The sequence below is a fragment of the Myxocyprinus asiaticus genome, chromosome 1 (assembly GCF_019703515.2).
Source record: "Myxocyprinus asiaticus isolate MX2 ecotype Aquarium Trade chromosome 1, UBuf_Myxa_2, whole genome shotgun sequence".
Taxonomy (NCBI): domain Eukaryota; kingdom Metazoa; phylum Chordata; class Actinopteri; order Cypriniformes; family Catostomidae; genus Myxocyprinus; species Myxocyprinus asiaticus.
The window spans coordinates 23679413-23702904 of NC_059344.1; the positions used below are offsets into that span (position 1 = coordinate 23679413).

At 39.1% G+C, this 23492-nt stretch overlaps 1 protein-coding gene across 1 annotated transcript in view; it reads left to right on the forward strand.

Annotated features, from left to right (window-relative positions):
- si:ch73-211e3.1 (mastermind-like domain-containing protein 1) overlaps nt 1–23492 on the forward strand; it is a 95955-nt gene that overhangs the window by 41224 nt on the left and 31239 nt on the right. Inside the window, exon 2 of the mRNA XM_051708361.1 lies at nt 6368–8023. Coding sequence (XP_051564321.1) covers nt 6368–8023 — 1656 coding nt within the window. The remainder of the gene's footprint in view (nt 1–6367; nt 8024–23492) is intronic.

Here is a 23492-nt window from a genome sequence, read left to right on the forward strand (position 1 = left end):
CTTTATCAACAGAACAAATATTTGAAGTATAAATTTGTAGACTACATATTTTAATCTCATGTTATTCAAAGCATAGAAGAAGTTGTTATATTTATATAGCGCCTTTCCCAAAGCTCAAGGTCGCTTTACAGTAAGTAAATTAAAAAAAGGTTACTGAAAGTATACTGCAAATAGATACATTTTCAGCTGGGTCTTGAAAGTGGAAAGAGAAGAAATATTATGAAGAGTAATGGGTAATGCGTTCCATAGCTTAGGAGCAACAACACAGAATGACCTTCCACCTACAGTGGACAATTGAGATCTAGAAACAGACAAAAGGCCAAGTTCAGAAGATCTAAGAGACTGAGTAGGCAAATAAAGGTGAAGTAGATCAGACAAATAAACCGGACCAAGTCCGTTTAAAGCCTTAATAGCATAGGTTTCTTTAAGGCTGAATATATGCTCGGCCACAAGTAAAACACGATATTAAAAGGTGCATGAATTAATCAAGAGAAAAAGAGAATACTTTCGCTATCATTGGTCATGTAATCTTGTGGTAAAACTTTCACACTTCTCTTGGCAAACCACCATTAAATAAAATAGGAGCAAAAAATATAGACACTTCGGTCACTTCCGAACGTATTCATTTTTACAAATTCGTGCTGTTTGTATTTGTATGTGCACAAGATGACCGTGTTTGTGCTGGAAAAGATGAAATCAGAGACAGAAACCATCACCAGAGCTCAGCAGAAGAAACTAACACACACACACTCGGGCACACACTTACACTAACACAGTGGCGCATGGCTGGCGGGCTATTCTTTGTTTATTAGCATATCTAGATGACAGTGGCATCGCAAAGGCAGCTGTAATTAAGGGCGCAACAATGAAAACAGTAATGATGATTGGCATACCATTACATGCCACAGGGTAAGGCGGAAGAAGGGTGGGAGAGAGAAAAAGAGTGCAATGGGAAAGGAGATAAATGAAGATGCTCGCTCTTTTAATCTCAGCAGGGCTACTACCTCTGCGTGCATGCGGGTTTGTGTGTGGGTGTGCACATGTGTTTGTGCTCTTGTTCATCTGTGTGTAAATATGCACAAACTTGTTTACTTTTGCCTAGAAGTCACTTGCTTTCCTTTCCCCTCCCTGTCACACAGGCACACTGATTTGAGTGGGCTTATTCAGAAAAGAGCTTTTCATTCACCCTACACTGCTTTAAAACAATCCATACTTTAAATATCTTGTGTCATATTTCATTCTAAAAGTCTACTTTGCTAGCTAATGCAGTCGTAAATGTGCATTACATTGCACTTTTTGTAATGTCTTACACTGTCATTCGTAACTACATTAGGTGCATGTAGAGTTGCATATTTATGCACTTTACCCTTCATGTTGCCGCTGGTTTGCGCTTAATTCTCCCACAGGAATCAGTGAAGTACCTCTCTCCATCTCTGCACCTCTTTAAGGGTGTGTTTCTTTGTAAGTGTATGTGTGGATTTCTGTATATCTTTGTATTCCACATATGACCGTGTGCTTGCAGCACACACATGCATATACACACACATTAGGCATGTTTATGTTGGTCTATGAGACCAAACTCTGTTTGTATGCTTGAAAGTGTCTCCAACCCCCTCCCTTTATGTTGCTTTTGGCACAGACCCTCTCCCTGCCCTGCACTGTGTCTCTCTCTCTCTCTCTCTCTCTCTCTCTCTCTCTCTCTCTCTCTCTCACACACACACACACACACACACACACACAGTCCTCATTCTGTTGCGGTGTTCTCTAACAGGAGGGACTATCCTTAATTACCCTCTTTCTGCAGTAAAACTAATGCAGAGAAGTAGCTATCTTTAAAATTTGTCCTCTTTATCATTATTCAGATAACCTTCTCCTCTCCACGAGGCAAAAAAAAAAGCATGTGGAGATGTTTTCAGATCCCTCTGGGAACTGTCAGTATGTTGAACTTTGTTGAACTGAATCTATATTATTGTAATGATTCACTGCATATAAAGTGGTGGTCTACAGAACATTTGCTAAAATTAGTTTATGAGTCTGAAATAAGGATAGTTGATTCATGGCTCAAGAAGTGGATGAGGCCTCTTAAATTATACTCTAGTAATGAATCAGTTATTTTGACCTTGTTGTAATGACTGAATTAAAGGAATGAAGTGTCAAACATTCCATAACTTGGTCTTGGCATGTTTGGAGAGTCAAACAGCTTCTGAATCATTGATTTGTTTCAGCTGACTGCACAGACAGGGACACCACGGTTGAATAATCAGAGGTGGATCGATAGAAGCCGTCATGTAAAGCTCTATGTGCAAAGATGACAGGCAGGTCCAGACACAAGAGGAATGAACAGTGAAAGACAAACCTTATAGAATAGAAATAACCGTATGAAGACTTGTTTGCAAAATGAACACATGGTTTGAACATACAGAGCCAGGTTTGCATAATTGTGATGTTAGACATCAGAACAAGTTGCACATACATAGTACTATTCAGTACATAGTGACTAAATCATCACTTATATAAAAAATTACTGTGACAAGACTATGGTGCAATGATGGTAGAAGATGGTAATACCATGGCATTTTGATATATAACATGGTACAGAATGATTACCATATTCAAGTACCATGGTATTAACATGCTATTAAAAGTTATTCAAAGAATACTATTTGGTCACTCTGTGTCAAATAAACTAGAGGTCCATGTACATGGAGAGGGTCCCCTAATGGGGGCTGCCATGTTAGGATCACATGACCATCTGAATACTACTCACTTAATCTCAGCAACCTCCTTGTTACTGGACACTTTTACTCATGCATTCATTTAATCATGTCTGACTGTGAACAGTGAATTTCTACAATGGCGTAAATAACTGAAAACTATTTGATGCTGCATCCATGCCCCTACGTGTCAGTGTAAGTCAGTCCAAGACAACGTATTAAAAAAATTACTGAATGCACATTAAAATCCCAGAGGTATGAGGTTCTAAGTGTGGTTTGATGTTTTTTATTGCAATCTGAACAACTCCCAAATCCATCACTCCAGACATTGGAATCTGCCCTTATACACACACACACACACATACAGACCATACTAATCCTCTTGTCTCTGTGTGTGTGTGTGTGTGTGTGTGTGTGTGTGTGTGTGTGTGTGTGTGTGTGTGTGTGTCTGTCTGTCCAGTATAGCTTTAATAGGAATCAGAACAATGCAATGGGTTGCATGCCTTATCAGCCTTAATTATGAGGAATATGCACAGCAGTGTGGATGATAGGTCTACTCTCTCTCTCTTCCTCTCTCTCTTGCCAGCACTCAGTGCTGACAGATGGTTGTGTCAGTCATAATGGGACAAATCCAATCGCTACTGAATGAAAGTCGTCCCTCCAGCAGAGGAAAAGAGAGAGAGTGAGAGAGAGAGGGAGTCGATGTGTCTGTATTGATGTGTTTACTCAGGGTGAAATTGGCATCCATTAGAGAAAGGAGTGTGTGTGTGTGTGTGTGTCTGTGTGTGTGTGTGTGTGTGTGTGTCTGTCTGTCTGTCTGTCTGTCTGTGTGTGTGTGTGTGTCTGTCTGTCTGTCTGTGTGTGTGTGTGTGTGTGTGTGTGTGTGTGTGTCAGTGAGAATACAGGCTCTAAAATGAAGGCTTTATTAATTCATATTCTGTTACACATGCACAGACACTCTTCCTCTTCATCACAATGTCTCCTTTTCAAACACAGACACACACACACGACAGGGTGGACTGCGCAGACAGATTTACGATGTCGAAGAAGGTGTGTTTTCAGAGTTCCATTGTTGTAGTCAGAGAAGAATATGTGAAAAATCTTCTAGATAAAAAGGGGGCTGGGGTTACTGAGGGGATGAAGGAAAAGAGGGGAGGAAAGGGTGCATATGTAGGAAGTTGACTAGCAGTGTCCACAGTTCAGCTGCTATGAAAGGGCATGAAAACTCAACAGATAGAGTTTTAGATATTCCTGTATTTTGTCTAGGCTTAGACAATGTAGAAAGCTGTCAAGAATGTTTTATTGTATGATACAGATGACAATATTCTGTAATGGTTTTCCCACTCATATTCTTACAAGTGTAAAAGAGAGAGCTTAAAAATTTATAATGGTGTCAATTAGTGGTCAACCAATATATCACTGAGGCCGATTCTCAGCGCACTCAAGAAACAAATCGGCCAAACGGGAAAATTTATCGGCCGATGCAGATAATTAAAAATTCCGAATATCGGGCGATACATTTTCCCGTTTGGTCGATTTGATTCTTGAGGGCGCTGAGAATTGCCGGCTTGCATGTGAAGCGACTGAGACATGTAAATGACCAGTCACGGTTCGTTTTGTTTTTATGTGCCATCATGTTACGACAGTAATAGACTGGTGTACAACACAGTGTCATTTAAACGGTCCGCATATCAGAGCCACGGCAGACGTGTTTGAGCTCAGGCTGTTTCATTCTCCCTCTCTCTCCTCAACAGTTCCCTGTAACTTTTAACTGTCTTGTCTAATGATAAAAAGGCAAATATCAATAAAAATTATATACCGTCTGAAAATATGCACATATCTCGTTTAAACAGATGTAATTCACGAACCTCACGAAAATCCAGCGTTTTCTTCCCGTTGAGCGCTCATCGTCGAGTATTTCATCAGCCAGAATCAAAAACTTCAGGATCAGGATCAAAAGTTCCTCTGATTCACAAATATGACGGTCAGTTTTTGACAATCCAAGCAGGCGATCCAGGCTATTTAAACTGTCAGGAGATTGCTACTCGTGCTGGATCCGCATGAGCGCGTGAGTGCAACTTCAAAGTAAAACTTTCACACACTTTCACGTGTGCTATGAGTAAATTACTTATTCACTATGCACTGTATGTACAATTGGTTTGATTTGGTATTTTTTGAGAAAATGCGATTGTTAATGTGCACATGCTATCCATGGTTGCTGGACTACTGTGTGTACTGTTATTTTCTTCTTCCTAATATATGAACAATTCTTCATGTGCAAATAAATTAAAAACAATTTATGACTAAACAGAAATCAGAAGAAATTGCTGTCTACCATTTTAAATACAATATTATTTCATATTTGTATATTTTATATTAATAAGTTTAGTGTGAAATTGAGTAAATATAGTGCTAAATAAGAGTTTATTAATTTTTTAGTAATTTAATATTTATGTTAATTACTTATTAAATTGTGTGATATATCAGCATTGTATCGGCCACCCTGCTTTCTGGATATCGACATCGGCCATGAAAAAAAAACCTATATCGGTCTATCACTAGTGTCAAGATCCTCATAAAATAGAGAGAAAGCAGATGAAAAAAAAGTGTAAAAAACACTGCACATTCTTCTGCTGCTGGAATGTAAAACTAAATTAGTCATCCAATCAAGAATTTGTTTCATAGGATTTTCTTTCTCTATTTTGCTCTCAATACTTCTTTAAGATTAAAGGTGGCATGAAACAGACAAGATTTGCGGCACTGGGACAAACGTCCACTGCCACTGGGTCTGACTTTCCAGCTCAAAGTCTCAAAGTCCCCTCTCTTCACTAGTCTTTTAAATATAAATGTGATTTGTGCATGAAAAAAAAAAAAAAAAACATGCTAAGAACTTGAATCTTAAGCTGACATTGTTAATGCCTACATTGTGCCGTAGTTTTTGGTTTATGATTGAACAGACACACTTTTAGAGCCTATCAGCATTCTATTATAAGTTATATTCAATCCTTGCTTTGTTGCCTCTGACAATAGGAATTCCTTTGGGCCTGCACATCTGGAAAAAAAAAACGGCACTCTGTCTTTATATTATGTGATTTGCGAGTTTGCAAACATCTTTATTCTGAATGTCAATGGATGGCTTTTGCTTGGCTCTTTAGTCTTAATCCACTAAGTGGGCTCTCCAGAGGGCTAGAATTGGGAGGATGGGGTAAGGGAGAAGAGCAGAGTGTTGACCCAAGCACTAATGAAAGCGGTCTGCTGAATGATTCCACTTCTGGCAACATTGGACAGCAGCTGGGTCCTTGGATGGCTCAGATCCAAAAAAGCCCATTTCGGAATATCACATTCATACTGGGAGTGTTGAAAGATAGAGCCTTGAGATCCGTGCAGACCATTTGCGGGCAGTGAAAGACTGGTCGCCCCATGTTAACACAATCTAGTAATTGCCAAAACAACTAAATATGCTTGAGAAATGTGAAGGAATGTCCAGATTTATACTGTTAATAGATATCCATTATATAGAAATACTGGATTGATTCGTGATCTTTTGTGTTGATTGTGAAGATCACCATTCATCTCTTGTCAAGAATAGTAGAACACTGAATCTTAAAAATTATTTTGCAGTGATAACAAAGACATTTTTTCTGTCTCCTTAGCTGCCAGGATCCCTGAAGAGGAAATTGACTGGGACTGTGGAGGGTTCTGCATCACTAAACGGGGTCTCTGACACGTCTATGACCCACGGAGGTGCCAAACGACTATGCTTAGAAGATGTTACACTTGCCATGGGCTCCAGCTACCCTCAACCCCTATTCCCATCTGGGATGGGCAACCAGGGAGGTGTACTGGAAGGCAACCGTCTCAATAGTAACAACAACAGTTTGGGTTCTCCATATTCTGTACCCCCAACTGCTAGTCCTGGATCAACTTCAGGAGGTGGAGGAGGCTCAGGGGGATTAACAAATAACTTCAATCCAAATGGGAGTTCAGCCACTCCTTCAGTGGAGCAGGAACTGCAGGAGATTTTGGATGAACTTACAAATAATCCTGATCCCTCTCTACCGGAGCTTGACATCGAGAAGATCTTGGGAAAAGAAAGCGATGACCAGGCAATTAGTGCTGGAGGCTTTGTCCACCCGGAGGGTAACGGGACACCCAAAAGATCTCCACAGAGACAGTCACATCTGGAGGCCCACCTCACTCAATCCCCTGGTTTTTCTCAGGCTGGATCCCCTCAGATGGGTCCAAGTCCTGCAGGGGCACCATATACCCTGCCACACCCTTCCAAACCAGTTCCATCTCCTCTCTCCGCATCGCCCCTTTCTTCCTCCTCTTCACAAGGACAGAACCAAGCACGGTCACCCATGCTCTCTGCAGCCCTATCAAGCCGCCCTGCATCCAACTGGCATGAGGTGTCTCGGGCCCAACATCTTCAGCAGATGGCGTCAAATAGTAAGCATCATTCTAACAATAGTGCAGGTCAGCCACCTGCCCAATCAGGGTTGTCAGGATTGGGCCAGCAGGGCACCTCCTGGGCTGGTCCTTCGCCACCCTACCGATCAGGGGATAAACTGCCTAACTCTTCTCCTCACCAGCAGCCCTTTAGCCCAGCAGGTAATAATCAGAACCCCCAGAGCTCTCTTATCTCTAGCATGGCTCCAGCCCCATCCACAGGACCTTCACCACCCTACAGACCAGAAAAGCTAGCCAGTCCGGCAATTGCTCAGCCCCCTTTTAGTCCCCAGAACAGCCTTCTGTCTGGAAATGCCCCATCAGGGGGTTTAGGCACTACCATCCAAGGTTCTCAGGCAAGTTACCTTCCTGGTGTTGTCCCAACATCGAACAGCACTCGACCATCACCTCCGTACCGACCAGATAAACACCCAAACCCAGCTGGGCAGTGCCAACCAGGGACACAACCCCCCACCCAAGGACATCTTTTCAACACACAAAATAATCAACCACCTGGAATGTCCAGTCAGCTGTTCAAGGCCATGACATCCACCCAGCCACCCAACAGCCTTCTCATGCAGGCACGGACAGCACAGGGAAAACCCTCACAGCTGCAAATAAGCAAGGCCACCACAGGTGGTATGGGCCCAGAACCTTACTCCTTCAACAACACCAAGCCATTACGACATTTTGACCCCGATCCCTCTGTGACCAAACTGGGTCCTCTGGCTGTGGGAGGATACCGTAGTGCTAGTATGCAGTCCACACCACCCACATCAGCCACAGGACACGCTCGTCTCTTGCCGCAGCACATGCAAAGGGGGATGCAGGCAGGTGGCATCATGCCTCACTGCAGAGATGTAAGTACTTTCACTTATTTTTTAAATGGCTTTTAAGTATGTCATATAACACAAACACTTTCTCACTAATCAGATATCATGTCTGAACAACTATGGTCAACTTGGTTTAAGCTTTAGACATTTCCCTACCTGGAAAACTAGTGTTTTTCCCCCATGATCTCCTTTGCTTAACAATGGCTTGAACATATGATACCATTATATCAAGTTTTACTTTGTCTAAATGCAGGTGATTTGTAAGTGGGAAAACGGAACAGTATACACATGATCAAGTCCTTTTAATCATACTGTAGTTATTTCACTGTAGTTGAAGTGCAGGTAAGGGCTGATTGCTGTAGACCAGTGATTCCTAACCGGGGCACATGTACGCATACCCAGGGGGTACATAAGCAGTTTATAGGGTGTAAGAGAAAAGAACAGAATTTTTCTACATTGAACATAACAAAATGTATGGCTTAAAATGGTAAAAATATAGATTTTCTAATGAATCGTGATCTTCATTTGAACAATCCCGATCTCGATCTTTTAATCTAGATCAAAGTTAAGCACAGAGAGCTTTTCACTGCTTGTTAAGAGTAAAAGTATTTGACTCATTTAGTGTAATGTTTGTCCAAAGATTAAATTCACCACGCATCCATTTGTCATTGAATGATGTCTCTTTTTAATACCCTTTCTGTTCTACAGTTTGTTGATAAAAAAAAAAAAAGAAACACTAATTCTAATCACACATAGCACGGATGCGCTAAAGAAACCATGCACATCCTCTAATTAATATGTGCTGATTGGCTGAACTGCCGAAAGTCTTAAAGAGACAGTACCATTTTAGCTCTTGTTCTATAAATCAATGTAAATACTTGTAAACAGTTCAAATTATGCATGTAAACGATAAACATATTATGTATGCAATATAATGTATGCAATTTCAAAATGGCATATTTATTGATGGAATACTTGGAATTTGTACATTTTTTAAAAATGTAAATGTGGCAACAATTAAGAAAAAATTATAATACAATTTGTAAAATTAATATTTAATTATTTACCAAATTAGAAGGTGCCCTGTATAATTAACAGCATTAGCTGAGAGAGAATTTCTTTCAGATGTACAAAATGTACATTTGAACTGAAATATACCCTAATTAATCGGAATTTCATTGAAATCAAATCAAATATGGTAATCTTTATCAACAACCAGCGCTAACGAGTATGGTTATTTACGGCAAAAAAGGTTGGCAAACACTGCTGAAGAAGTTCTCAGATTGCAAACTTTGTTTTACAGAGTTCACAGCTGATTAAGTACATTGCAAAAATGCTGGCAATGCTGGCAGAGAGACATATATATATATATATATATATATATATATATATATATATATATATATATATATATATATATATATATATATATATATATATATAATACAGTATATTAAGCAGGACTCATCACATTAGTTGAACAACCCAAAGACATCAAAAGAGGAAACTAGTGCTATCATGGGAAGGGAGGGTGTTTGTGTTCCGACTCCGATGTGTGTGTGTGGGGGATGCTCTAAAGGTTAATTAAATGGACAGCCAAACAGAGTGAAGGAATATGAGTCTTTTTATATACTAAGCATTCATTCTAAGAGCCTGAATATACTCTGCCCATCTCTTTGTGTGTGTGTGTGTGTGTGTGTCCTGCCTAAAAAGATAAATTCAGTTTGTTTTTTTGTATTTTGGTAGAGAGACAGAAGACAGAGAAACATTTTAAGTTATTTGTTTTTGCTTGCCTTGAGGGAGAATGTTTTTCTCCTATTTGTTTTTTGCTCTGAAGTGAGAGTTTGCAGTTGAGTATGCAATGAAGAGCAAAGGCTTTGCGACTTAGTGTGTATGTTTGCATATCTGTGTTAAAGAGAGAAAGACAAAGTGTGTAAATGTGTGTGCCTATAGAGTTTCAAAGTACCGCTGCGCATTCCGTCTGCCTGCTTAGCGGTCGTTTTGAAGACGGGGTCCTCCTCTTTCAGCCCAGTGGTCCTCTTTCATCACACCAATAAAAGATAATGAATTTCAGAGGAGAGTGAGATTGAGGAAGGAAGAAAGAGAGAAGGTGGGCCTCTTTCTTTAGTGTCTTGGCATGAATGGTTGCAAACTAAAGTATATATATTTACAGTATATATTACGATTTAATTATTATTCAAATATATAATATGGAGGGTTACACACCACTTCAATTCAATGGTATAGTTCACTGTAAATAACAAAATATGCCTCTGTGATGGACGCACTTCGCACCTCTGTTTCCATAAGGAACAAAAAAGATTATTATCAGGACATACGATTCACAAGAACTCTACAACAACATGGGTATTTTCCCAGCAGGAGCTGCTTTCTCATAGTCATTGACTCAAGTAGGGATTCCCTCCTCTTTCTCTCTCTCTCTCCCTCCCTCCATCTCTCACTTTCTCTCTCATGTTTATAGGAAACCTATTTGTGTGTGCACTCATGGGGGAGGGGGGAAATTATCTCATCTTTTTTTTAATCTCTTATCCTCACTGACACTCTTTAAAAAGAAAAAGTTAGAAAGTTAGAAAGAGAAACCTCTGAGCAAAAAGTTTATCGTAAAAAGTCCAGGAGTGATGGTTGAATGAGGAAAGAGGAAGATAAATTTGTAATTGAGATTGTAGTCAGCTCCTGTGCCCGGCTGCATAAAGCACCTTCAGTGGAATTTTCACTTAAGAACACCCTAAAGTTTCCCTTAAATTTAAGGGAGTTGCAAAAAATAACCGTTAAGTGTTATTAAAGGGGTTTTATAAGTAAAACGTCATAATCCCTTTCGGTTTCCCTCAAGTATTTATTTTTTTTACTTAAGAATGCCCTTAAAACACGTTAAGTGTTGCATAAAGCCCCTTAAGTGTTTCATAAAGCCCCTTAAGTGCCATTTTTCTAAGTAACCCTTAAGTTTGGGAAAACGTTACCTTAAGTGTACGTTAAGAGTTAAAGGGTTTCTAAAAAACAAGATGGCTTAGTTTATATAACCAATTGAAGAGTACAGTAGGTCAAGGCCATTTTTTTTTTCACAATAGAAAAACTATTGCAGGAGTACATATTTGACCTTCACATAATATGTAATATGAAATCGCCAACAAGCTGAAGGGTGATCTAATAGGAACACACGCATAGAAGTGTGCCTAGTATTTTCTGCTCTCTGCATCTTTAAAAACTATATAAATGGATGCATTAAAATCATGCTGAAAGTTAATTTGCGATATATTGTGAATATGTATATAGGCTATATATCTAACAGTGTTACTAACCACCACTAATATTCTTAATTTAGTATGGCAGTTCTCTTCACAGTTATACAAGCATCTAAACATCTTGCACCACCATCCACCCCCTTACCTGACATAGTCATTAAAATTCAAAGGTGTCTTCCTAAGGAGGGCACTTACCGGCCGTAAAAGCAGAATCCTTCATTAGTTGGTCAGCATGCAAAACTCAGGACTTTTTTTTTTTCTTACATGGGAATTTGAATTAAAATTAGTTGATTTGTACTAAAAAAAAAGTGTTTGAATCTATTAATTTCGAGGATTGTACATCATACAAGTGAAAATCCCCAGTGTTTCCTCCAGAAATTAGTTAAAAAAATCTTTATGCAGTAATCACAAATGACTGTGATTGGTGCAGTCTAAAAATTGCTGAGAAAATGAACAGTTAACACGTGACAGTGCTCCCCTCGCGCATGTATTCGCCGCTTCAGAAGCGGTCGGACAATAATTTACACATTAATAATGATACTGAGAAAGTTTAATAGTCATTTAAATGAAAATGAAAACATAGCATAAAGTTAAAGTATTTTCTATGTGGTAAAATTGCCCAAATGTTGGTCGGGACATTTCCAATCTTCTGAAAGTAGGTAGGGACATGTTTTATCCATGGTAACAGTAGAATTTTATTATGGTAAAATCTGGCTCACTGTGGTAAATTCCTTAACTGTTTCCCTTACCTAAGAGAAATGTTTAAGGGATTGTATTCAGCACCCTCATGTCATTTCCTCAGGTAAGGTGGAAATCACGCTTTAAGTGTTATACTTAAGGGAAAAACTTAAAGGTGCTATATGTAATATTTTTACTGTACTAAATCATAAAATTACTATAATATGTCATTAGAGAATTAAGAAACACGATAAGTTGAAATACTGGCTTCTCCAATAACAATGCTACAGCCAGTATATTCTACTTTGAAATTTCCATTCCGGGCCGGAATTTCTGTTTATGATTTGGCCTGTGTGATCCCGCCCGCTGCCCACTCACCAATAGTATTTCGACACCGCCGGGTTGCCAGATCTGAAGAAGTTTGCAGGCAAACAACACTGCGTGCTGCAGACATGGAAGCCAGCAAACGAACTGGATCTGAGATAACAGATTCCACCCGACCTAAAAAGCCTCGACATCCGTCTAAAAACCACCATGACCAGAGGCGTAGTAAAACAAGGATAAATACTGGAGATGCCTTTGGAAGATGGAGACAGCTTAAAGCCCAGAAATCCTTTAAAATGGATGCTGAGTTGACTAATTTGCATGTCAACATTCTGGCAACCCGCATGAACTTCGAGACTGGGGCGGGGCGGACAACTCTCCAATATTTAGAATTTGGACTGCAGTACCCATTTCAAACGCTAAACCTTTAAGGTGTTTAATGCAACCAGGCACTGTTCTCTAAGAACAAGGAAAGCCCTTTTATCCTTTCATCCACTTGCCTTTTTGATATTTGTGACACAGTCTTTGTTTGACTCCATCTCTTTGTGCTTCTTTTCACCCTTCTTCGTTTTGCTCTCCTCGCTGCCTTGGTGTGACAGATTGGATAACCCTAAAGGTGCGTGTGTGTGGGCGGGTTTGGGTGGTTTACGAGGACATGTTTTTAGGTTACAAATGTAATTAAAAGGGTATTAAGATATAAATGTGGTTTATGAGGAAATTTCTAGTGTCCCCATGATTCAGATCGCTTAAAAACTTACTAAATTATGTTTTTTTGAAAATATAAAAATGCAGAAAGTTTTTTGTGAGGGTTAGGTTTAGGGGTAGGGTTAGGGGATAGAATCTATAGTTTGTACAGTATAAAAATCATTATGTCTGTGGAGAGTCCTCATAAGGATAGCCGCACAAACTTGTGTGTGTGTGTGTGTGAGTGTGTGTGTGTCGGAGAGAGATGTTCATCTGCCCTCACATTAGACAATATTTTTTTACCCCATATTCCCCGCATGTACTGAACACACACACATAGCCTACAGGCTATAAGCATGCCTGATTTGTGTCTCTGTAGTGTGTGCTGTCATGTCACAAGCTTAGCTGCTTCTAGTTGCCCGTCTGTCTAAGTAGTAGCTATAGACCATTCCAAGGATGTAAACAATTGCAAAGGAATTAGAACGCTAATGAACCTGAAGCATTTGCGACATCACTACTGGATCCTTTAAATAAGGCTCTGAGTTTACATTTTCTCAAAGAACATCATATGTTTACCTGATGTGACTTATCCAAACGAGTTGTAGGGATGTGTACAAGTAATCAAGTAATCGAGTACTCATTCTGTACCAGCTACTCGTATTAAAAACACTACTCAAATATTGCAAATTAATTTTCCTTTGTGCATTTGAATTACACTGTTTTACGAGGAAAACCTCGTAGTTACAACTGAGTCCACTGGGGGGCACTGTGAATGTCTGTCGTTGAGGTGTTGGATGAGAGAAGATATCATGGCGTCTGTGCTTCCAGAGACATTCTTCTAAAGCAAATCCAAGTTATATTACAAAGCAATACTTGTAATATTTAGATTTTTGTTGAATTCTACTCTATTTGTATTCAGTTCTTGTTGGAGTCATGCAAACCAACGAACGAGGATCAGCTTTTATCAAGGAAAGATATGAGGAACAGACCAGTATGTGTGTGTGCGCATTAAATATCTGAACACGGGCAGTGTGCATTTTTATAAAAAGCCAAAAGTCACCACTTGTTTTTCTGAATAATTTACATGTGAAATGATGAAAATGTGATGGCCTTTATGTAGTTTCAGAGTTTAGAAATGTGCATTACCCAAGTGCTGTCAGTACTGGTTTCAATGTAAGCTCTGGGTGAGAGCAAATATTTTTGAATAGCCATTTTTATTTATTTCATATTGTTCATTTTATTTTTATTATTTTTATTTTTTTCTGAATAAAACCAGACAGAAATTTCACGTAAGTTTTATGCGTGTTATTTTTAACATGCATTTTAATGTACGAGTAATCGGGTACTGGTTTTTATTGGTTTGAGTACTCGACTACAAAATTACTCAAAAATGCCTATCGTGTTGTTTATACTGAGCGTCTACGCGAGAGAGGAGATAAGAGTATTGTAGTTTAGACTAGATGCTCACAATTATTTCCTCAGCGGAATGATTGTTCCTATTATAATCAATGAAGCAGTTCAGTAAAGATGTCTGTGTGACCTGCGGACAAGGTATGGATTTATTTTTTGTGTTCCTAATTTGTAAGTCATTTTGGATAAAAGCGTCTGTAAATTACTAAATGTAATAGTAAATTGCTTGTGCAGCTTCGTTTATTGTAATGGGAGCAACCTAGAGTCACTTTTAGAGCTCAACCTCTCAAACTTACAATTAGTTGGCAAACATTTTGTTCACCTACCAGAGATTAGATGTGTGATACAGTTATTAGTACTGCACGTATCCAGCTGTCTCGCTTCACTGCTGCGATTCATGCATCCATTTGTGGTTGCTTTTGTCGCAGATCTAAACACTTTAATGCCCGTTAGTTCCAGGTATCCAGGGAGGGTTCAGCCACTGAACAATATTGTCCATAATTTTGTGACATTTTATGACAATCTTGTTACTGTTATTAACATAAATTTTGTTAAAGGCATTATGAACGAGGTGCCCCCCGTTGTTGTTTTGAATGAGAATGACTACTAGTAGGAAATGTTCTAGGCACAAAGACATCACTTCATTAAAACGATGAACAGTCCTTGAAATGGTCAATAGAACCACATCTGGGCTTTGATCTCATTGGTTTATATGAACCAATTTTCATTTTTTGTATCATTCTGTAGTGCCAGAAGTTACTCAGCGAATTGAAGGTCAGTGACAATGTGATTCAAATACAGTTGATGCTTAGTGGAGAATTCCAGGGCAGAAGAGAATTGTTAAGTGCTTGGCTTTACCTTCTTTACAGAATGTATCCACACACATAGACAATCTCTCTCCCACCATAAACAATTACCACTCTCCAGTGGAAAATTGTATTGCTCACAGTTTGCTCTTTCATTGCTCAAGAGCAGGGGTTTTCAAAGTCTTGGACAGTAAGCCCCCCCCCTCTGAGAAAATTTACAAGAACACGCCCCCCTTAGACCCCCCCCATACAAACATACAAAAATGTCATATAGGCCTTTACAATAGCAGTTATTAAAAGTAAATAATAAATAACATAGCCTATGCTAAATGTAAAAAAAATATATAAATATAAAACCGCAGGTACATTCTGGCCACTTATTTGAAGTTATTTCAGGTATTGTCCTCTAGTGTAACATCAAAATGTATCATATTTCAGGTGTTGGAGCAATTCATAAATCATGATCAATAACTTTTAATTTATTAAATTAATAACATTGGCAGTGTGTTATACACAGATGTGTGTTAAATGGCTAAAAATGTTTCTATTAATAATATGAAACCGTATTTTGCATTATTTTTCAGTATGACAGTTTTTCCTCATGACAGTGGAATTACCTAACTGTTTTAGCCTATATCTGTGATAAACTTGCATCACACGAGCCAATCTCCGTCTAAATATGAAACTGCACTTGTCACAGACATGAAGACACGTCAACCCAATATCATGTTGAACTCATTATAATGGACACATCGTGATTTTGTTTAAGATTTTCTGTGTCCTAGACACTTACATCGTCCGCTTATAGTTGTGCTCAAAAGTTTGCATACCCTGGCAGAAATTGTGACATTTTGGCACTGATTTTTAAAATATGACTGATCATGCAAAAAAACTGTCTTTTATTTAAGGATAGTGATCATATGAAGCCATTTATTTTCACATAGTTGTTTGGCTCCTTTTTAAATCATAATGATAACAGAAATCACCCAAATGGTCCTGATCAAAAGTTTACAGACCCTTGAATGTTTGGCCTTGTTACAGACACACAAGGTGACACACACACGTTTAAATGGCAATTAAAGGTTAATTTCCCACACCTGTGGCTTTTTAAATTGCAATTAGTGTCTGTGTATAAATAGTCAATGAGTTTGTTAGCTCTCACGTGGATGCACTGAGCAGGCTAGATACTGAGCCATGGGGAGCAGAAAAGAACTGTCAAAAGACCTGTGTAACAAGGTAATGGAACTTTATAAAGATGGAAAAGGATATAAAAAGATATCCAAAGCCTTGAAAATGCCAGTCAGTACTGTTCAATCACTTTTGAAGAAATGGAAAATTCAGGGATCTATTGATACCAAGCCAAGGTCAGGTAGACCAAGAAAGATTTGAGCCACAATTGCCAGAAGAATTGTTCGGGATACAAAGAAAAACCCACAGGTAACCTCAGGAGAAATACAGGCTGCTCTGGAAAAAGATGGTGTGGTTGTTTCAAGGAGCACAATACGACGATACAAACAAAACTGTTGAACAAAAATGAGCTGCATGGTCGAGTTGCCAGAAAGAAGCCTTTACTGTGCCAATGCCACAAAAAAGCCTGGTTACAATATGCCCAACAAACCCTTGACACACCTCACAGCTTCTGGCACACTGTAATTTGGAGTGACGAGACCAAAATAGAGCTTTATGGTCACAACCATAAGCGCTGTGTTTGGAGAGGGGTCAACAAGGCCTATAGTGAAAAGAATACCATCCCCACTGTGAAGCATGGTGGTGGCTCACTGATGTTTTGGGGGTGTGTGAGCTCTAAAGGCACGGGGAATCTTGTGAAAATTGATGGCAAGATGAATGCAGCATGTTATCAGAAAATACTGGCAGACAATTTGCATTCTTCTGCACGAAAGCTGCGCATGGGACGCTCTTGGACTTTCCAGCATGACAGTGACCCTAAGCACAAAGCCAAGTTGACCCTCCAGTGGTTACAGCAGAAAAAGGTGAAGGTTCTGGAGTGGCCATCACAGTCTCCTGACCTTAATATCATCGAGCAACTCTGAGGAGATCTCAAACGTGCGGTTCATGCAAGACGACCAAAGACTTTGCATGACCTGGAGGCATTTTGCCAAGACGAATGGGCAGCTATACCACCTGCAAGAATTTGGGGCCTCATAGACAACTATTACAAAAGACTGCATGCTGTCATTGATGCTAAAGGGGGCAATACACTGTATTAAGAACTAAGGGTATGCAGACTTTTGAACAGGGGTCATTTCATTTTTTCCTTTGTTGCCATATTTTGTTTTATGATTGTGCCATTTTTTATAACCTACAGTTGAATATGAATCCCATAAGAAATAAAAGAAATGTGTTTTGCCTGCTCACTCATGTTTTCTTTAAAAATGATACATGTATTACCAGTTCTCCAAGGGTATGCAAACTTTTGAGCACAACTGTACATCGTTAGCAAGCATCAGAATAGCCTATCATACTTACAATATTAATTTAACCATGTATTAGGCATATGCTGCATTTCCCCAAAAAAATAAAAAATACCGGCCAAATGGTGAGTTGATTACTCAAACTCCAGTATCTTTTCTCCCTTGATATAATACATCTGCAGAGGCAAAATATTTGTATGAATGAACAAAGTCAGAGCTCTGTGGCTTCAAAATAGATTTGCGAGTGCATATGACACATTTTGAGCGCGCACTACATGTGGTTCTGTCAGTAAGCAGCTTTCTCCACAGCAACGTAATTTCCCCGCAATGCCTGTGTAACAAATATGGGATCTGAGGAAGACTTCGCTATTTTGTTTTCTCTTTTGCTTCGCTTTATTTCCAGATATTCCAGAGTTGTTGCTGTGTTTGTTTCCACAACATTCCATCACTACCTACAGTGGAATTGCGCTGCAATAGTGGGGTTTCTCTCTTACATAAAACTCTGGGATTCCCCCAGTGTACTTGAGCGTATGTACGTGGACATGAGGGATAGTAGTCAATATTTTAAATTGGTGTGTATAAATGGGTATATTTTATAGGCTTGTGAGTGTTTCCAGCTGTTGCAGAGCAGTGCGCAATCATTAGGCCATATCGGAAACTAATGACAAGCGATCACTAATGATCATCTGTTGATGATGATGGTATAGTGTTGATGAAATATGACAATGTTTACTTTTAAATGTTTATATTGTAATACGTTGTAGATTATTGTAGGAGTATACATTTTATTTCTCTTATCTGTTTGAATGAGCAGCTAGAAGCAGTGAAGCGTATACATTTCAAAATAAGAGTCCTCTGTGTATTTCAGTCTTTAAAGTTAAAAGTTACGTGCTATGAATCAAACCTTTTTTATTTATTTATTTATTATTTTATTTGGTTATTGATATATGTGTTGCACCATAAACTGCATCCGGAATTTAATTCAATTTGGACTCTTGTAGCCTCTTCTTTCTTTTCTTTTTTTTTTTTTATCACACATTATACATTTGCACATATATGATGAAATTCTTCTTTTTCACATATCCCAGCTAGGCTGGGGTCAGAGTGCAGGGTCAGCTATGATACAGCGCCCCTGGAGCAGATAGGGTCAAGGGCCTTGCTCAAGGGCCCAACAGTGGCATCTTGGCAGTGCTGGGGCTTGAACCCCCAACCTTCTGATCAGTAACCCAGAGCCTTAACCGCTGAGCTACCACTGCCCCTAATAATTTTCTTTTTTTTATTTAACACTCTTTTTCAATGGTGCTGTACTTAGTCTTCTCAGTGAGAGCTTGCGACTAATGTACAGCACCGGGCATTCCTCCCCCTCCACCACCTGTGAGAGCACTGCCCCCAGCCCCCTGTCTGAAGCGTCTGTCTGTAAAATGAAAGAGAGAGAGAAATCGGGTGAATGTAAAAGCGGTCCGCCACAAAGTGCAACTTTCACCTGCGTAAACGCCTGTTGACACTGCTCTGTCTATCCCTCCCCATCACAGGAAGGAAAGACTAAGAACATTTAATATTGGCTACCAATTTTAAAAACTAATGGCAGATTAATTGCCTTTCTTTCAACACATTATCATATCAGCGAAATCCAATATTGGTCGACCTCTTATTTGTATCTATTTTCTAAATGCATTTTATTGATCTTATTGTGAACAATTCATCCATGCATATGTTTTTAAAAAAATTTATTTGACCTCATAATCTTTAATCAAAATGTCATAACATGGTCTTCCGGTGAAACGACAGATTTCTCTCTGGTGACGTATGCAGGACTTCTCCAGTCATTTAGTCTACTTAAACCCTGCCCCTTTCTTATAAAAACCACAAACTTGTGTAGAGTTGAATGAGGCATCAATAACATGTTGGTGAAGATGGCAAGGTGTATTTTTGTCTGTTTTCCTTCAAAACTATCGTTCCTTAACCCAAACTTCCTTGGTTATGGGTCAGCTGGCTTGAGTTTACATTCCGAATGAGGATGAATAATGGCAGACTTGCAGATTTTGTTCAAGACATTTCATGCTTGAATTGCTGAGGTGATCACTAATACAATGCTTCGGATGCTCCTGGAGTTTATTTCTATTTTTGAATGCAGTTATCTTGGGATGCACAGCAGGAGTAACTGTTTTTTTTTTTCCTTTATATTTAGTGTGTTGTGATTCAAAACGTTAAAATATGGTTATCTTTTACTCACTCGTTTTTCAACGGCTACAGCCTCTTTGTAAGCAAAGATCGCGACGTACTCATGCATTTATGTCGTCAGTTTGATCATAAATGTGTGGAGATCTCTGCTCAATTTCATAGATAACCGGCTCTGACTCTAGCTGCACGGTGGTAGGGGTATGTGTGTCCACTGCAAACTCGCATTCAGATCTGCCTCCGTTCTGCTATGCAACGCCCATATTTTCACAATCCAATCAACAACCAATGGATAAACTCAAATTCCCGCCCTACATTTTTTTCTTGTTCGATAAGCTGTTTCACTCAAAAAATACGTCACAATACAGAGGTCGGTCGCAACTTCCGTTTCATACTGACTTTAAGGTCATGTTGAATGTGTGTCCCTGCCTGTTTAAGTAAGAGTCTGTGATACATGATTTATTTTGAGATTGTTTGGGTTTGTTTTTGTATGGGGATACAGTATTAATTCTATTTGTTTGGTCAGGTCTTAAAAAGTCTTAAATCTGATTTTAGAAACTCTGCAGCAACCCTGTAGGACTGAGTATTAATATTAATATAAATATTGATGTAGAATATATTCACGCACATAGACATTCTCTATCCCAACATTAACATTCACCACTTAACCCTGTTTGTATGTATGCGTGTACCGTATGCATCGCTCTCTTCCTCTCTCTTTATCTCTTGTTTGCGTGTGTTCATGTCCTTCCTTCAAGGCTGAAGTTGGGGGGGGGTAACAGACACAGGAGGGAGAAAATATTTTATACCACACACACACACTCGCAAACACATCCACAGCAGTCCTCCCAGCAGGGTGTGGACAGTCTAACCTTGTTTTGCGTCTCTCTTCTGCTTGGGCACGTTTGCTGATTTTAACCATTTTTAAAAGCTCTAAGTGGGTCAGCTGTACATAAATGTGTCTGAGAGAAATATTGAGAGAGACAGACAAAGAGAGAGCACATCACTGTTATAAAGAGAGCACATTCCCCCAAATCCCTTCTACAGAGATATGTGCCATGTGTTTGCATGCATTTCTTTATATCTGTGTTACCAATTTGCAGTGTTTAGCTCACCCCATACTGAAAAGTTCATATGGAGGGCATTGCAATTGGAAATGTAACTAAGTGTGGTAGTTCAACTGACAAGGAGGTCTTACACTAAATGCCTCCTTTAATTTTATTTAGTGTGTAAGAAAGCCTTGTTGTGTCAGCTTCTGTGCTTTGTGCCCAGAGGAGACAGAGAGAGAAAGGAGTAGAAACAGAGAGAGGACTTTCAGCAATCCAAAACCTTATCAGTATTTTAATAAGAGAATGAGAAGGCTACTGTTGCTGCTGTAAATGACACACACACACACACACACACACACACACACACACACACACACACACACACACACACACACACACACACACACACACACACACACACACACACATGCATGCAGAGAGATTCTTATATAGACCTGCTTCCCACACACACATACATATATATATATATTCCTGCTTTAATACTCAAATTTCTAGCCACTAAAATCTACAGACATACTCACTCGATGTCAAGCATGTTTGCCTATCTTCTCTTATTATTTGTGTGTGTGTTTATGCTGCTGTTTTGGGATGAACGGTAGCGATTAAATCCATGCGCACCAAATGCTCTGTCTGTCTGTTCAAAGGCAGCTCATGTTTAATTCTCTAATTTTTTCATCTTACTGTGGGGGTGAGAGGGGGAAATGAGAGAGAGAGAGAGAGAGAGGGATAGCAGGGAGGAGTGTCAGTGTAGAGACATTAAGAGAGTCTGACTCCAGACAGGGGAATGAGGCAGACTGACATACAGAAAAAGGATTGTGTGTGAGCACCGTTAAGAAAGAGAGAGAGAGCATGTGAGTTTAGCTGTGAGGGAAGAAGGGAGAGAGAGAAGGAAGGAGGGAGAAAGTGGAGGCAGAAAGGGAGAGACAGACAGGAGGCAGACAGAGTGAGACAGTGTTGGCGACTGAATTCTGGGAGCTGCTGTACACACACTGTCTAAAAGTATACCAGTGATTTACACAGTCTCTAGAAAAATATCCAGCTGCACAAGAACTCAGATTGTCTGATATAAATGGACTAGCTCAAATGTATTCAGGACTGGGGCAAAAACAGCCTCTCAAATATTCTTGTCAGACATAGCCTAGTTCTCATACTGTCATCTGTACAGTATACAGCGTATGTATACGTATGTGAAAAGTGTAATTTCTTTTTAATAAAGTTGGCACAAACACTTTTCAAAACATTCCACAGAAAGAAGGTCTTGAATGATAAAACAGTAGATATACTGTTCAAAATTAAGACAAAAAGTATTTGGACACTTTCAAAATTAGTGGACTCCTAGGATACCTGAACTTGAGGGGAACTGACTTCATACATCTCTGAAAACTTGGGAAATAATTTTTGTGACTGTGGTGACGTTTTTGCAAAAATGATATTACATGGGTCATTATGCCATATAGCGGCAGTTCCGAGGTGAAGCGCCCACTGTGTGGTGCCAAAACAAGAGGTTTTTAAGGTTAATGCTCTCTCGAGTTTGCAACAAAGCCTACCTACTTGCCCTAAACCTTAAACCTAAACCTGACCGGTAGTGTCATTTAACGCAAATGTGTTGTAAAAAAAAAAAAGCAATTGATGAAGCAATCTTGTCATTTTGTGGTTCTATGACACTTTCGGCTCACGTTGCGACTCGCACACACTTCAGGACTTGAAACCCCGCTCCTTTGTATCGTTAGTGCGACGCTCTATCAGTTGAGCTACCGTGCAATTTAATTGCATGTGAAAAGCTTGTAAATATAGTTGGTTATGTAATGCAGCCGTAAAAAATTATCGCCTTAGAAGTCATGTGCTATAGTAAAAGTGTTTAGATGTCATAATAGGCATGTCAATTTTCAGACATTTCCATAATTGTTTGTAGAAGAAATTAATGATCAATTATTGGATTAATCGTACGTTAATACCGCAAAACACATGTGGACATGTTCACGTAGCTTACTGTTTAAATATAATTAAAATTAATACACTTAATAAATGCAAGTATTGCATTTTCCTCCTAAAATGTTCAGTACAAATTTGTGAATTATTTAATTACTGTTAACGAATTACTGTTAACAATAACTTTGAACTATTGAAGATACATATTTGAGTTAATTCAAACTATTTTATTTCAGACCTTTCGACTTATTATTTGAGATTAAGTCAAATAATGGTTCTGTTCCAAAACTTAAGGTGCTTTTCCACCATCGGGCCGAATGGTTCTGAGCATGGTACGGAACGTCCCGTTGGTGGAAAAGTGGCTTTTGTGAGCTACCTTGCTTTCTCCTGCCTACATAGGCAGCTGTCTTCTATGGCAGTATCCTGACTGAAATGTAGCCTCATAAGAGAATGATTTGAAATGCTCTACGTAGGCGGCAACTCCTCGTGTCATTCAAAAAATCGCAACTGATTTCAACGCAGGTGACGCGAGAGGAACGACATTGGATACTCCAATGAACATAAAAATGCATAGCGCACATACATTTTGGGTAAAATACTCCCGTTTTCTATATATATAAAAAATACATTTAAAAAATTATCAATACTTTACAGTATTGAATGGATCTTAAGTAAATTTATAATGGAATTTCTCTTGCTTCGTCCGCTATCTTGGTTTTATTTTT